At 37.7% G+C, this 17,583-nt stretch overlaps 1 protein-coding gene across 1 annotated transcript in view; it reads right to left on the bottom strand.

The window, feature by feature from the left end:
- Positions 1-213: 213 nt before the first annotated feature.
- The window catches only part of ZBTB44 (zinc finger and BTB domain containing 44), a 28,620-nt gene continuing 11,250 nt past the window's right edge, over positions 214-17,583 (bottom strand). Inside the window, exons 2-5 of the mRNA XM_042782866.1 lie at positions 9,618-9,702; positions 6,097-6,260; positions 4,077-4,377; positions 214-496 (exon numbers count right to left, since the gene is read on the bottom strand). Of these exons, the coding sequence (XP_042638800.1) occupies positions 214-496; positions 4,077-4,377; positions 6,097-6,260; positions 9,618-9,702 (833 nt within the window). The remainder of the gene's footprint in view (positions 497-4,076; positions 4,378-6,096; positions 6,261-9,617; positions 9,703-17,583) is intronic.

Genomic DNA, 17,583 nt, shown 5'->3' with positions numbered 1-17,583 from the left:
AGTCTCCTAGTTTCTATTATGTTTCAACATCATATTATTGTGTACTTTCTCACTTATAAAGAATAAAATATCAGTTGCAGGGCTTCCAAAGTAAAAAGAAAAATTCTCTCCCAAACCTCTTTTGTTTAAAAAGTTAAATTAACTTTAAATGTACAAGACTAAGCACAGGCACTTAAAAAAAAAACAAAACAAACCCAAAGCCAAACCACAAAATCACTCAATAGTTATAGAAGACAGCTCTGATTTTGGGGGGTCATCTCTGGTTGCCTCAGCACAGGCACTGCTCTTTGGCTGCTCTGGCATTTCGTCGTCTTTTTCTGACAGCCCACCAAGAGACCCCAGGGGAAAAGTGCTCTCGCAATTCTGGGTGGAGGAGACCTGTGAAATGACAGGCATTTGAACAGCAGAGTTGCTTTCAAAACTGTGTTCTCCAAGATCATACTGAACAAGGGTCTCTTCTTGCTCCTGGTTTAAGTAGTCCGGTACTAGGAAATCACTAGATAAGAGGCAAAGGATGAAATACAGAGTTAATTTTCAAAACATCAACAGATAAGATAGAGTAAAAAGACACGATTTGTAAAACAAGATTAGGATTTTTCATTTCACTAATTCCTGAAAGAAGATGTTTTAATGAAGGTTGTAATTTAAAAACTTTCCACTTACAAACTTTCCTAAATATGAACCAACGCCATCCATCAGAACCAAAGCATAACTACTGTCCCTACTACAAACAGGTAAGATTAGTTATCACTTTCAGTGACACTTTGGATACCTAAACAACTTTTCCTATTCTATGTAGAGAAGTTTCTATATATATATATATATATATATAAAACAAATGTGATCAGCATGCTCACTCAAGCAAAGATCATTTGCATAATTTATGCTTCGTTTTTCTTGGTTTACTCACTGGACAAACCTAGTTTTATATTACTTTCTAGATATAAATTAGTTAAGAAGGTAAATCCTTATGTATAAATGAAATAATAAAATTTGAAAATGACTTATGTGTATCCTGCTATTAGATTTGATATATAAAAATAATAAATTACCTTTGAGTCAGAATTTAGAAATGAGCACTAAGAGGATGATGATTACATTTAGTCCTCAAATAAAGCATCAATTACTATTCCCCACAGGAAAGGTGGACAATAAAACATACCAAAAAGAGATCAGAAATTTCTAGATCACAAATGACTTATTTCTTTTTATTTTTCTATGTATTTCTAAACTTTCTACCATAAGCATTTTTTTAAAACAAATATTTCAAAGTAAGTCTTAATAAGCTTAGATGTTTACTTTAAATCCTAATTGGTAAATGAATAAAGTTAATTATACTAGGGATGTCAAAAACTGATATATAATTTGATTCTTCACTATTAATTAAAAAATTTAAATGTACCATTAAAATTAAAATCTCATATTTTCTGAAAAGTATTTAGATATTAGACAAGAGGAATGGAAGATACAGGGCAAGACTAGTGGGTTAAAATGGCCAAATGGAACATTATTTTAGTCCAAAATAAATGATGCTTAGTACAATTTTTAGGAGCTCTAGTGGTGCAGTGCCTAAGGCATTAACTGCTAACTAAAAGGTTGGTGTTCAAACCCACCAGCCACTCCCTGGAAGGAAGATGGGGCAATCTACTTCTGTAAAGATTTACCGCCTTGGAAACCCAATGGGCGTCGATGTGATTTACAAATGACTCGATGGCAGTGGATCTGTTTTATTGCTAATATGATAGGTATAATCTTCGTTTAGTGGTAGGACAAAGAGATGCTCAGAATTAGAAATGACTACGCTAAATACGGTGAATGTCCAGTTTGAAAGGAAAAGCAAAATCTTTGTAGGAGTAATTTGGAATTTATTGAAAAGTAATATTTAAAAAAATAAGCTGATTTAAAATTTAAGGATTTAGAAAGTTCATTTTATAAGTAACTAAGGATTCCTACAAGGAGCACTGGTGGCACAATGGTTAAGTGCTTGGCTGGTGACTGAAAGGTTGGAAGACTGACCTACCTAGTGGCTCCATGGGAAAAAGACCTGGTGATCTGCTCCCATAAAGATTACGTCTTGGAAAACCTTATGGGGCAGTTCTGTCACATGGGGTTGCTATGAATAGAACACCAACAACTCAACTGCATCCTAAAACAAAGATTCCTAGAGATGTACAATTTTCCTAAGTATTTTTTTAAAAAAAGAAAATGGAATTTTATATCTACAGGAGACCTCAGAAACCATCTTATTTAAAACTTTCATTTATCTTTTCTCTTAAGTTTCAAGCTGCTGCATATGTAAGGTAACATGCTCAATAGTAACAGAAGTTAGTGGCAGAGGTCAAACTAGCATCCAGGTCTCTATAAATCAGGAATAGAGTTCTATTATAAAATATTAACATTAAAAGCATAGAACTCTATGAGAGAAAAAAGGAAAGACTTTATTTGATCCATAACAATCATATCCATTATTGTTGCTGTCAAAATTTCCCTCTTACATTCTTACTGATACATACCTTTTTCTTTATATAGAATTTAAGAAAAATGAGAACTGGTCAAGAATTTTATTAACATCTGAAGAGTTACAGTCACGTTATTATGACTATATGATAACATTATTAACATCATCTGACACAATAACTTTTCCAATAAAGTCTATTTAAGATCCACTACAGAATTACTTCAATCTCATATTAAAAAAAAAAAAAAAAAAATCAAGTGGTTAGGTGGTCTAGTTTTGTACAAAGAGGTCCCTCCCCCAAATTTATTGTGATTTGGGTTTAACTATACAAAGCAGAATTGTTTTACTCTTGGGGCACATTTACTTTCACTGCCCCAATTACAATCCCCAACCATAAAAAGCTCTCCTCCCCTTGCCCTTCTTATCTATGCATTCCTGTCTGTCCAGCTTTCCCTCTATGTGAGTGCCGTTCCTCTCATGTCTCATGGCTGATTGATTTAAGGGGTGCATCTCCCTAGACTAGGTGGGTGCATTGCCCTGGGGTAGGTTCTGCATGTAGGTGTTTTTACTGTTGGGCTGAGAGCCAAGCCATGGAAGTGAGTGCATTTCCGGCCTGAAGGATAACCCAGGGCCATAGGCTCGGGGGTTCCAGCAGTCTCTATCCAACTAGTAATTCTGATCATTTTTGTGTTTTTGAATTTTGTTTCACTTTTTTCCTTCCACTCTATCCAGGATCTCCAGTTTTGATCCCTTTCTGAGTGGTTGGCATTGGTAGCCAGGCACCATCTAGTTCTTCTGGTGTTAGGGTCATGAAGACTGAGGTACTTGTGGTCCATCATATCTTTGGAACTGTTTCCAAATGATTTTGATTTTCTTCACTCTTCTTTCCTCCAGATGAGAGGAGAACAAAAGTTGCATCTTAGATGGCCGCTCGAAAGCTTTTAAGACCACCGTTGTTACTCACCAAAGTAGGATGTAGAACAAGATTTTTATGTTGTGCCAATTGAGGATGATGTCCCCGAGACAGTGGTCCTGAGCCTGCAGGCCCAGTGATTCTCTCCCTCAAGGTGTTTGGTTGTCTCTGAGAAGCTATTCCAACCTTGTCCTCTGTTACTTCTGTAATGTATGTGGATAATTTTGTAGCACAAATACATACATAAGGCATTCTTCAGCCAAATCTATTCTTGGTCTTGGGTATATTCCTGTTTGCCTAACCCACCTGCTTTTCTCATCTGGCTATGCATTTACCTACCCCCAGCCTAGTGTTTGCTACTACTGGTAATGCAGTATTGTGCATGTAACAGCATTTGCCTCTGTTGTCTATAATTTTTGTGCACATTTCTGTGTCCTCCCTTTCCCCATAGTTACCATGCTGGTCACAGACTCAGGAAAGAGTTTTAATATCAAATATAATAATATTTATAATTTTAAGTACTCAGAAGATTAAGCAAAATTTTATCAGTTTAGGAGATTACAGAATGGATAGTGGGAATTTAAAACGAATGTGATTAATAAGCTGGCAACCTGACAGAAAACACAGCAGGCTGCCCTACCCAAAAGCAGGAAAAGAGAGTTTAGAAAGCAGTTTTCCTGGTTAGGTTTTTGTTGTGCACCTCACCTGCTCTGGAAGTAGTTTGCTAGCTCTGACGCTTCATGGTTCAGACTCCTCAGGTGCACGATTAAATTTCCAGAGTTGGTGAACATGGCGCCACAAGTTTTGCACTCGTAAATCCGAGGCTTGCGGATAATGTGCCGAGAAACCCTCATGTGGTGTTTATATTCCCCGAAGGAAGTGAAAGTGGCACTACATATCTGGCACCGGAAACAGCGTTTACCTTCGTGCTTTAGGCGATGCATCTTTAGCGAGTAAGCCCTGGTGAACTTTTTCCCACAGCGGTCACACTGAAATGGTTTAATTCCTAAAAAAAAAAAAAAACAAACAAAAATATTACATAAAAAGAGAGTATAAGGTCATAAACCTAACAAATTTCTAAATTTCAGAATATACTTTCTAAAATTTTTCTAATGAATTTTGTAGCAATAAATAATTTGAAAAGACAAAAATTACTACCAAAAAGGAATTTCAATTCAGTGGTTCAGAAAAGGTGCCAGAACATATGAAAAGTCACCAGCACTTTTTAGGGCATAGTCCCTAAGGCATTTTACTGCTAACCAGAGGGGTGGCGGATCAAACTCACCAGCCACTCCTCAAAAGCAAGACTGGGCAATCTACTTACGTAGAGATAATGCCTTGGAAACCCAAGGAGGGGTCGCTATGAGTTGGAACTGACTTGATGGCACTGAGTATTACATATAAGTATCACTTTTTAAGAAGAAAGAAAAAAAGGGATGGGGGAGGCTGATGTATATTCAAGCTGATTTTTGACAATTTTCTAAATCTATTTTAAATTTTAAAACACATTTTAACCATAGCATTTAAACAGAAACAAAACCTCCATGTAACTACATCTATTATTTTATTTCATTAAAATATGAGGTTTATACTGAAAAGAGGTAAAATGAATAGTATCTACTCTCCATTCTCATCTCAAAAAAAATAAAAAAAATTGTAATTTTAACATCTCTAAACATAATGATCGTGATAGATTCATCACCTGATGAACTGGCTTTTTGAGTACTTAATGTCATACTGATGGTGGTGCACTGGTTAAAGCATTTGGCTGCTAACCAAAAGGTCAGTTGTTTGAACCCACCAGCCGCTCCACTGGAGAAAGATGAGGTAGTCTGCTTTCATAAAGATTTATAGCCTTGTAAACCCTACTCTATGTTCTACTATGTCCCATGGGGTCACCGTGTGTCAGAATCAACTCAATGGCAGTGGGTTTGGGTTTGGTTTTTGATAGGGAAAAATATGTAGAAATTAGTAAGTGAATTATAAAGTGGTATTAATGGCCTCCTCCAATTCATTATCACAATTTTAGTAAAAACAAAACATAAATACCCTTCAAAACAAAATTTTTCAACTTAACTTTAACAAAATGATAGGGAATTAGTATTAGGAAAAGGATTAATAGACCTATCTATAGAAAGGACGCATACAGCTTACATTTTACCTGTAAGAATTTTGTTGCCTTTTAACATAATCATTGAACTTAAGTTTCAGGTCTGTTTTATAGATCATGTATCTAAAAATCTCTTATACTAAAAAAAACTACAATCAGGGCACAGAGAAATTTAGTATTGAAGAATTAACCCATTATTAAAATCTTAAAAACTTTTAATTTGAAATATTCAAAATTACAGAAATGCTGCAAGAAAAAATAGTACAAAGAACACCCATGTATGTATACCCTTCTAATTCATATGCTTTACCTGCCATGCTCATGCTTTTTCTCATAAATATCCACACACCTAGTATTTATTTATATATTTCACAAACACATACACACATACCTCTTATTAGGTCTTAATCAGAAACTTACATGGCAAATGTATTAAGCAAATAGCTTTCCGACACTGGACCATATTTCAGTAACAGACTTACCTATTCTGTTCTCATTTGACTTCTCAGCGATTTTTTTTAAAAATCAAAAGCACCCATTTTCTATTTTAACTGGATTCTAAAATGAAATGTATCAAAGAGCTCATTTATGCAACAATAGGAAAGATGACATTACCTGAGTGGATGAGCATGTGTTGTTTCAGGTTCTGAATGCGGGTGAATCGTACCCCACAAGTTGGACACTGAAAAGGTCTGTCGGGACCATTTGGACTTGGTCGCTCTGTACTGCTAGTAGAAGGAGCAATGTAGAGTTGGTAGGGATACTGAACATTTTCCAATCTAAAAAAAACAAAAAACAAAAAACAAAACCAAAGAAGGCAACTAGGCTCTGTTTTAAAACTGAATATATATTTCTATTGGTCAACATTAGATGAAGAAAAACAAAACTTAAAGATGTTTTGAAATACTTTGTGGTTAACTGTTAGGTTAAGTTTCACTTAAAATATGAAAAGCAATGTTATTGTCCAGAATTTCCAACATCTTAGGTTAAACATAGACATAAGACCACGGAACATTCCAAACAATTTTACCTTAGCTTTAATTACCAGGGGTGGGAGGGGAGGAGAGGGAAAGCTGTTAGGTAGGTAGAGGTAAGTATTGATTTTGGGGAAGAGAAGGGCAATGTACCAAATATGAGTGATCAACATGGTGGCACTGAAGAAGAGCAAGATATAGAGAGGTATATGGGAGGTACAGACAATAAAGATGAACCCTTTTGCACATACAGTACTGTGTTGTCAGTGAAGGCAAACATGGGTATACAGGTGGATAGATGGGTCGACAGGCCGAACTATTAGGTATGTCTATGAACCAGGGAGCGTATCCAAGACCACATATAGGGTTGGCAGACAATGGCCCTATAAGCGTATTTGTATGATCTGAATTCCCAGATGTATAGTAGAGCTGACAAGGTTTGTAGTCACTTCTTGGTCACACCCAGCTACCCAGAGGGACTGAGTAGTTGAACCTGTGGGCTTGGGACCATAGTCACAAGGGACATTAAGCTCAATTGGCATGACATACTACACAAAACACTGTTCTACCTCCTACTTTGGCGAATAGTAATTGGGATCTTAAAAGTTTGCAAGCAGCCATCTAGATACAACGATGGGTCTCTCCTAGTCCAGAGCAAAGAAGAATGAAGAAAATCAAAGATCCATGGAAAGAATTAGTCCTAGCAACCGGTACACCATGCGATCCACAGCCTATATGACTATGAGACCAGAAGAACTAGATGGTGCCTGGCTACCACTGTCAACCACTTGGAGGGGAATTTATGTAGGAGATTCTGGATAGAGAGGGAGAATAATGTGGAACAAAATTCAAAATCATTTGGGAAAAAAAAAGGGGGGGGGACCAGGTGTGCTGGTCTGACAGAGCCTGGTGGAACCACTGAGACTATGGCCCTAGCTGCCCTTCAGGTCTGGAACTGAACTCACACCTGTGGCTTCCAGCCAAACAAAAGACAGGCATATGAGTTGAACATTTACCTGAGGTAGATACACTCCCTGGAGAGAACAATCATGGGAGAAAGAAGGGCTGTTTATGCACAGGGAGACAGCTGAGAAGGCAGGAGTGCATACAGGGATGGACACAGGGAAGAGGTAACTATTGGGAGGAAGTGGGAGGGAGCTGTTGCATTGTGGGAAATTGTAGTCAATGTCATAGGACAAAGTGTATGTGAACTGCTTTATGGAAAGTGAATTTGATCAGTAAATTTTCACCCAAATCACAACAACAAAAAAAGAAAATCCAGGCACATATCTGTTATACCAGTGTCAGCTATTTAAGAACACTGAAGTTTGTTTGAGGAGCTCTGGTGGAGTAGTGACTAAGGCATATGACTGCTAACCAGAAGGCTGGGCAATTTACCTCTTTAGAGATACTGCCTAAGAAATCCAAGGGGGTCACTATGAGTTAGATTCAACTTGACAGCAGTGAGGTTTTGAGTACTTTGAATCCTTCAAAATTTTCAACAAATAACAGTTTCTAGGTATATTCTGGATTCTACACGAGTTGTTCAATCATTCACTAGAATTTATATTTATTGGTGGGAGAGATAATAAGTAATACAGCTAATCATTGGAACAGAGAATTAAAATAGAGTGATGCAATAGTTATTGGGTGTTGCTATAGATGGAAGGTCAGGAAAGGCTTCTGTTCTCTGAGAAAGTGACACTTAAAACAGTGATCTTAAAGTTAAGAAGGAGCCAACAACTTGAAAATCAGGGAGGAAAGCATTTCAAATAAAGGCCGTAATGGGAGCTCTGGTGGTGCAGTTAAAGCATTGGGTTATTAACCAAATGGTCGGTGGTTTAAACCCACTAAACATTCTGTGGGAGAAAGATAAGGCAGTCTGCTTCCATAAAAGATTTATAGCCTTGGAAATCCTAAGGGGCAGTTCTACACTGTTCTATGGGGCCGCTATGAGTCAGAATTGACTTAAATCAATGGTAGTGTCTTTGGTTTTGGTTTGGAAAGGCCTTAAAAGCAGCAGAAATGCCCTAAGGAAGAACAAACTGGAATATTCTACAAATGGATGAAGGTCAATGTAGCTACAACATGCAAGAGAAAAATGGTCTAAGAGTGTCAAGCTGAAGTCATATTACATATGGCTTTTAAAAAGAGTTTAAGTATGAAGGGAGTTTACTGAAGAATATTAAGCATCTATTGCTTAAAACAGTGACATACTCTGACTTTATTTGAAACAGCTTCAACATTTTGGCTGCTGTATGGAGAATGGATTGGAGTACGGGAAGAAAGAAATCAGAGGTTAGTTTGAAGTATCTTGCAATAGTAAAGACAAAAAATGGTGGTGACCTGGACTAGGGTAGTTGTAACAGAGATGGAGGAAAAGTGAATAGATTAGGGGTATGTTTTGAAGTAGAGTGGACAGTACTTTCTGAAGGATTAAATATGGGAAAGGGGGAATAGGGAGTGTTGAGGGAATGAAGTATCAAGAATTCCCAGAGATTTTGCTTGAGAAATTGAGTGGATAATGATACTGTTTACTGAAATGGGAAAGACTAGAGAAGCAGGATTTAGAGTGCAAGTTAGAAGTCAAGAGTTCTGTTTTGGCTATGTTAGTTCTGAAATGGCCCTTGTATATCTTTATAGAAATATCAAGCAGGGAGGTCAGTGCTAAAGATGACTTGTATTCCCAAGTATGTGGTATACAGATCAGAGGTCAACAAAGATTTTCTGTAGCAGGCCACAGAATAAATATTTTTGGTTTTGTGCACCATACTGTCTCTGCTGCAACTGCTAAACTCTGCCAATGTAGTACAAAAGCACCCACAGACAACATACAAACAAATGAGCATGGCTGTGTTCTAGTAAAACTATTTACAAATACAGGTGGTAGTCTTGAACTGGCTTGTGGTTCATAGTTTATTGACCCCTGATAGAGTATTATTTAAAGCAATGGGACTCGATAGTTTTGCAAAGGCCAAAACAAACAATCAAACCCACGTAGAGGTAGTCTAATTTATAATGTGATGATGCTACCTAATTACAATGAAAGGCATACCTTAATGAGGTCCCATCAAACAAACTTCTTACATAATTCCCAGACAAAATCTTTGAATTTAGATTGGTAAGCAAAATCCTTACATGAAAATTATATACTATACTAACCGATCATCATCATCTGCATGGGCATTAGTGCTAGAAGTGCTTTGAAGTGTAGGTAGCCCCTCGGTGACACCTTCATCTACTGAGCCTATAAATAAAAGAAAGAGGACATCAGTCAATACTTCGGTATAAATAAAAATGAAGATATTAATTGTAAGATGTATCTTTAAGCCTCTAACACATACTATGTAATAATGTTGTTGTTATGTGCCGTTGAGTCGGACCCGACTCATAGTGACCCCTCCTTGAGTTTACAAGGCAGTATTATTATGGAAGTAGATTGCCCAACCTTCCTTCTGAGGAGTGGCTGGTGGATTTGTATCACCAGCCTTCTGGTTAGCAGTCAAGTGCCACAGGCACTACACTACCAGAGCTTCTATCTAATATATATATCCTGAATTATTAATCAATAATAATGTTATATAGTATTTATTTTTTGGTTTATATGATTAAAAAACATCACAGGTAAGACAACAGTCTTATATTATTATTTAAATTATTTTATAAGTATTTCTTTGACACAAATTTCAGGAAACCACCAGAGCAACTGCAAACTACAAAAATTCACACAAATTGGATAATATTACAGTTTTTTAAGGAAGGACAGCAATTTTTATTTTAAAGCTTGTTTGTGAAATACACAACTTTTAAGTAGAGTTTTAAAGAATTATAAAGCCGTGCAACCTCCACACAAGATCACACTGTCTACATTCTAAAATTCCCCACTTACCCTTTCCTGATCACAAACCCCTACTTTCCTCTAAGAAGTAATTATTATCTTTTATAGTTACTGTTTTCTTCCTTTTAAAAATAGCTTTATCTCAAATATATGCACCAATAAACCAGGGGATGTTTTTTGTTGGAACATATCCAAGTATTGTGTAGGGCTGCTTTTGACTATAGAGAGGATCCAAGATGGCAGACTAGGCAGATAAAACATGCAGATCCTCTACAACAAAGACTTGAGAAACTAAGTGAAATAGCTACGGATGAAAATCCAGGAAACCAGAGCTACAAAGGAAAGGATGAAACAGATCAATTATTGATGAAAGGAAAAGACTGAACGAAAACAGTCAAGAAGGAGTGGTAAACTGCCAACTGGCAGAATGGCCATTTGGAATTATTGCAAGCAGCATTCTGATTAAAGCAGGGACCAAATAACTGGCTCTGTTTGTCCACACCAGAGATGATGAATAGAGAGGTGTGATCTCCTCCTTTACCTTGCACAACCTTCTGGTGACCAGAGGTATGGCCTCCCTATCTCCATCACCTGGTGGCTAGTCAAACTCCCCTCATTGCCAGTGCTGTACTGCTGCTCCCCCCACCCTTAAATCTTTCTGCTTAGTTCTTCCCTCTTTCATGCTTTTATTTTTTACTTTCTTTTTATGGATCAAAAGAACTGGCACCCCTCCCCCCACTGCCCATGAAGTTAGCAGTGCTGTCCCTACCCCTTCCTGCTCAGAGGTACGTACTCCCATGGAATGCTGTGTTTCTGAGCAGCTGTGTCTGGTGGCTGGAACTTGCACCAGCACTATACTGCTTTTTTCTTTCTTTTCTTCTTCTTCTTCGTTCTTCCCTCTTCTCCCCCCATCTTCACAGTTGGCATCACCTACCCCAACCCCTCCATGGATGGTGATGCATACTCCCCCAGAGTGACCTCTATGTTCCCTCTGCAGCTGTGTTTGTAAGAGAGGATCCAAGATGGCAGACTAGGCAGATAAACCATGCAGATCCTCTACAACAAAGACTTGAGAAACTAAGTGAAATGGCTAACACGTGTACCAGTTTTTTTTCTTTTTCCCCCTTCTTCTCTATTCTTCCCTCTTCCCTGCCCCCTACTTTTTTTAATCCAGCTAAGTGAGTGCTTCGCCACAGCCACCCCTCCTCTCTGTTCAGTAGTGGCATTCTTGACCTTCTGTATTTAGTGATGTGTGCTCCTGTGAAGTGAGTGTCACATTTCCACTGCAGATATGTTTGGCAGCTAGCACCTGTGCCACTACACTGTGGCAGCTTTTTTTCTTTCTTTCTTAGGTCTTTCTTCATTTCCTTGTTTTCCTTTTCCTCTGATCCTCTTTTTTTCTATCTTTCCCTAGAAGTTGGAAGCTACCTACTCTACCTAGCCATATCTACACCTGCCACCTCATCCACTGGACAAGTGCCACCACCTATTCAAGAACCACTGGACTGACAGCAGCCAACAGGTGTCCAGCCTGCCCTCAGCTGCTCTGTATGATTAGTGACCAGAGACTTGAAGTCATACTCCCACTCACTACTAAATCCACCCAGAGATAGGTGTGAGTGCTCCACTGCTGCCAAAGTAGAGCCCAGAGTGATGTGGCCACCCTGTTGCCTAGATAGAGTAAAACAAAGTAAAACAAAAAATCAGGGTGAAGCAAACCAACATACATTCACCAAATTAATACAGTAACACTATAATGTCTCCCCTTGGAAACACAGACAACTTCAAATCACACTAAAAACAAGACAAAACAAAAACCACAATAGGATGGCTCAAACAAGACCAAAACAGGGCCAGAAAATCTTCTGTTGGAAGAAATGCTATTAGAACTTCCTTATAAGGAATATAAAAGAATTATAGTTACGTACCTTCAATGGATCAAGACAAAATTCAAGGAAACAACAGATATAATCAAGAAACACACAAAACTCTAAAAGAATTAAAAAAAAAAAAATACAAGAACAAGTTGACAAAATAAATGGAAAATAAGAAACCTACAAAAACACAAATAGAAATCCAGAAGATTAATACCAAAATTTCAGAAATAGATAAATGCATTGGAAGGACAAAGGAGTAGTAGTATGGATTCAATGAAGAGAGAATTAGTGTGACTGAAAACAAATCTCTTACTACAACCTGTTAGATGAACAATCAGAAAAAAGAGCAACAACAAGAAAAAAATGAAGACAGTCTAAGAATTATGTGGGACATCAAGAGGACTAACTTACATGTGATCGGAATTGCAGTACAGTTAGAGACAAAAAAAAAAAAAAAAAGCACTGAGAAAAGTGTCAAAGACGTGTTGGAAGAAAACTTCCCTAATATCAAGCAAGATGAGAAAATATCCATGCAAGAAGCTAAATGAACCCCAAATAGGGCAGACTACAAAAGAAAATCACCCAAGACATATCATAATCAAACTTTCTAAAACCAAAGACAAAGAATCCTGAAAGCAGTTGAAAAACTAGAAGTCACCTATAAATAAGAATCAGTAAGACTAAGCTCTGATTTTGCCACAAAAACCATGCAAGAAAAAAGGCAATGGGTTGACATACATAAAATACTAAAAGAAAAAACCTGACAACCAAGAATTATATATCCAACAAAACTGTTCTTCAAAGAAACCAAAACACCCACTGCCCTCAAGTCAATTTCACCTCATAATGACCCTGCAGGACAGAGTAGAACTGCCCCAAAGGGTTTCCAATGCTGTAATCTTATGCAACAGACTGCCTCACCTTTCTCCTGTGGAGCTGCTGGTGGGTTCAAACTTCTGACCTTTTGGTTATCTGCTGAATAACCCTCAAATACAATGGTGAAATTAGCACATTCCCAGATAGACAGAAATTAAACGAACTGGCAAAAACCAGACAACCTCACAAGAAGTGCTAAAGAGAGTCTGTTCTGGTTATCCAGTGCTACTCTGACAAGAATATACCACAAAGGGGATGGCTTTCATGAACAGGAGTTTATTCTTAACAATTTGGAGGCTTTATGTCCAAGTTCAAAATGCCACGCTCTAGGAGATGGTTGAAAGGCCCTCAACCCTGGGCTTCACTTCTGCCTCCTGCTCTTGGCCCACTGGAGTAGAGGCTTTTCTTCACTGAGACAGCTGCTGGCTGCTGAGACTGACAAGCCCAAGGTTGACAAGTAAAAAGGCACAGTCCTGATGTTAACAAGCCACATGGCAGGCCATTAATTCAAGTCCACTGAAAGTCCCAAGGTCAGCAGAGCATGGTAGGCTGCTGAACAACGACACGACTACATGCAAGGTTCAAGCGTGTCATAAGCTAAAGACCATTCCTAAAGCTGTTTCTTACATACGGGAAGCAGACCACATACCCCAAAGCAGCTTACTTAGCTGCTCTCAGATTTCACCATGGAGTTGATTACCAGTCTCATTATGGGGAATACTACATCCAGCTGCCCAGCCACTCAATGAAGTTTGTTCATTATGCTGTTGTATAATAGTCACAACTTATCCATTTTACTCCTGAACATTTGTTTCAGTTTCAGGCTATTATGAACAATGCTGCTGTATTTATTCTTGTACAAGTAACTTAATGCTCATGTGGTCACTCTTCCTTAGAAAACTTCTAAGGAACTGTTAAGTCATCAAATATGCAATTGTTCAACTTATTAGAAAAAAGCTATTTTCCAAAGTGACTGTACTACATCACAAACCTGCCAGCAGTGTATAAAAGCTGTGTTGCTTCACATCCTCACAAACACTTGGTATTGTCAGATTTAAAAATTGTTGCTAATCTTATATATTTCACTGTGATTTGTATTTAATTTCCCTTATTACTGAAGTTGAGCACTTTTTCATAATTTAACGAATGCTCTTTTGTGAAATGTCTGTTTAAATCTTTTGATCTTAAGTTTTCTGCCTTTTAAGAGTTCTTTTTTCATATCTAAGTTGCAAATATATCTTTCACCCTTCCACTGTTTGTCTTTTTATGACTTCTTTTGAGAACTGTAATTTTAAAACAATTTCTGTGATTTGGGTGAAAGATACAGAGCAAATTCACTTTCTATACAGCAGCTCACATGCACTGTCTCATGACATTGACTGCAACCTCCCACAAAGTAACAGCTCCCCTCTCACTTCCTCCCCATAGTTACCTCCTCCCTGTGTCCTTCTCTCCCATGCACTCCTGGTCCCAGGAGCTGTCTCCCTGTGCATACAACAGCCCTTCTTATCTCCCAAGATTGATCTCTCCTATGAGTGTATCTACCTAATGCAAATGTTCTGATCATATGCCTGTCTTTTGTTTGGCTGGAAGCCACAGGAGTAGGTTCAACTCCAGACCTGAAGGGCAGCTAGGCGCCACAGTCTCAGTGGTTCCACTAGGTGATAACCATAAGTTTTAAAACGGAAATGAATTGACTAATCTTTTCCACTATGGCCAGTAAGTTTTGGTCTTGTTTTTAAAATCTTTCCATATCCCTAGCTACTTTAATGAAGGGAGCTCTGGTAGCGCAGTGCCTAAGGCACTTGACTGCTAACCAGAAGGCTGGCAGTTCAAACCCACCAGCCACTCCTCGGAAGGAAGGTTGGGCAATCTACTTCCATAGTGATACTGCGTCAGAAACCCAAGGAGGGGTCGCTGTAAGCCGGGTCCGACTCGACAGTACATAACAACAACAGCAGCAGCTACCTTAATGAAAGATGTGTTTTGGCTTTTACATTTAGGCTTTTTCTTTAATCTGGAATTGATTTTGTGACCCAATAGACCCAACTCATTTTTTGAGGTCAATCTTTTCTCCTCTGCTTTGTACTATCACCTGTCATATATCAAGTGAGCATAAACGCACAGGTCTGTTTCCAAGGTCTTTATCAGTTCCATCTTTTTGTCCTTACATTAATGTCAATCTGTAGTTATTACCTCTTTATAATCAAATCCTGATAATCAGGTAGAACAAGTCTTCTCATTCTGCTCATTTGCTTCATGAGCATCTTGGCTATTCTTGGTCTGTTCCTATTGTTTTTTTATTGGTTGCCTTAGGAATCATAACAAACACAGTTATCAAAGTCTAAACTTTTACTTCGTCCTGGATAATATTAAGACCTTAGAACACTTTAACTTCATTTCCTACCCACTTTGCCCATCCTACAACTTAGAAATTATTGTTGTCTGATATTTTACTTTTCTTTTGATTAAGCTCCACTAATTTTTTTTATATACAAGCAGTATTTATTGACATTTATATTTACCTCTTTCTTTGCTCTTCACTCCTTCTTATATTTGACCTTCCATCTGTGCTCATTTCTGCCTTAAGTCCATCCTTAAGAATTTTCTTTAGTGATGATTTGCTGATGATGAATTTTGTTACTGCTTCTGTCTGAAAATATCTTTTCCTCTTTGAAAGATATTCTCATTATGTAGAAATCAATACTGGCAGTTATTTTTCCGCCCCCCTTCCCCCACATGAAGATATCACTCCATTGTTATTTAAAAGTCAGGTATTCTTTTCAAGGTAATCTACCATTTCTCTCTGATTGCTCTTTAGTTTTTTAAAAATTTTGTGTGTGATATGTCTAGATTTGTGTTTCTTTGCTGGTCTCTAATCTGTGAACTGGTATCTTTCATAAACTCTGGAAAATCCTCAGATATTCTTCTTCTTTTGGGACTCCCATAAAACATATATTGGATTTACTTTATCTTCCATAACTCTTACCCTCTTCTTCACTTTATCTCCACCATTCTGACTTTCTCTGTGCAACATTCAGGTAATTTCTTATCTTCTGATTTACCAGTTCTCTTTAAATCTAATCTGCTGCCAAAATATTCACTGAGTTTTAAAAATTTTAGTTACTTTTTTATTTCTAGAGTTGTTTTTCTCAAATCTGCTATGTGACTTTTCATAATTTTCTGTTCTCTAGAATTATTGTTCATTCTTGTTTACTTCTTTAAACATTATTTCTTTTGTACATGTCTGAGAACTATTGCCAATTAGTTTCTGCTACCTGTTATGTTTTTTGTTGTTTTCCTCCTGCTGGTTCTCACTTGGCTTGTTTTCTTGTGTACTCTGATTTTGGTTAATGCCCTTAAAAATTTATTTGTAGGGGATATGTCCTGAGGTTAGGATGAATACATACTCTTCAAGAGATTTATGTTTGGTTTTGACAAGCTTGAAGGAAAACTATCAGACAGGGACTGCTCTAAACAAAATTTACTGTTTGACATTCCCTATCCTTCCCATCTAGGTATAAACAGGATGTTTATCTATAGGAGGGCTGGTCTGTGGCCATGACCTCTCAGGCATATTCCCACCCCCCTTTCTCTATTCTTCTTCTGGTCTGCCTATTGCCAAGCAGTTTTTGCTACAGTTCTCTTAAGTTTGGAGGAAGGGGAGCAGGTTTAGTTCTGGTGCACCCTTATTCTGATGGCACAGCCCTTCAGAGTCTGTACTTGATACGTGGAGCAATTCTCTAAGATTTCACAACTTTGACATGCTCTAGAAAAATCTGTGATAGGGTTATATTTGCCTTTACTTTTTTTAAAAAAACACTAAATATAAGCAAGTATGAAGAATATCAATTATTATACTATGTTCTAATACACGGAATACACTCAGAAACTTTGGAAAACAAACTATGTGTATTTACAATCATTTCTAACCACAGTCTCTTTCTTCCCTGCTCCCAGCATCCCACCCCTATTGATATGGGTTTAGCATTTCTGTTCATGCCTTTTCTTTTTGTTCCCCTTACTATCAAGTGACATTTATGCTTTACCCCTATGCCTACATATTCAACCTACCTCTGATACTTCTGATTTGTTGTTTTCAATCCAGATGAGGTATGGGAACTAGATAATGCTGAATTTTGTTTAAGAAACAAGGGCTCACTTGTCAATTTTTCCATTCTTACATTTTTATTTGAAAAAGAAAAGGAAATAACACTAACATTTTACTCTGTCCTAGTATAATATATACATCTGTCCTAGTGGTGTAGTGCCTAAGGCATTTAACTGCTAACCAGAAGGCTAGCAGTTCAAACCCACCAACCACTCCTCGGAAGGAAGACTGAGCAATCTACTTCTGTAGAGATACCACCTTGGAAACCCAAGCAGGGTGCGGTGTAGTAAATTACTTAGTGTGGCTTTTCTACCCATAAGTCTTTGTAAACTCTAAGGTGGGAATTGCTATTAGCTACGGAGGAGATCCAGATTTTAAAGTCGCCCACCTGGGTTATTTCTGTTGGGCGTGGCACAATGCAATGTT

This window comes from Orycteropus afer, unplaced genomic scaffold (assembly GCF_000298275.1).
Source record: "Orycteropus afer afer isolate SDZICR_OR568_19922 unplaced genomic scaffold, OryAfe1.0 scaffold00493, whole genome shotgun sequence".
Classification (NCBI taxonomy): domain Eukaryota; kingdom Metazoa; phylum Chordata; class Mammalia; order Tubulidentata; family Orycteropodidae; genus Orycteropus; species Orycteropus afer.
The sequence above is the reverse complement of the archived record's forward strand: the minus strand, read 5'-3'. Positions and strand labels throughout refer to the sequence as shown.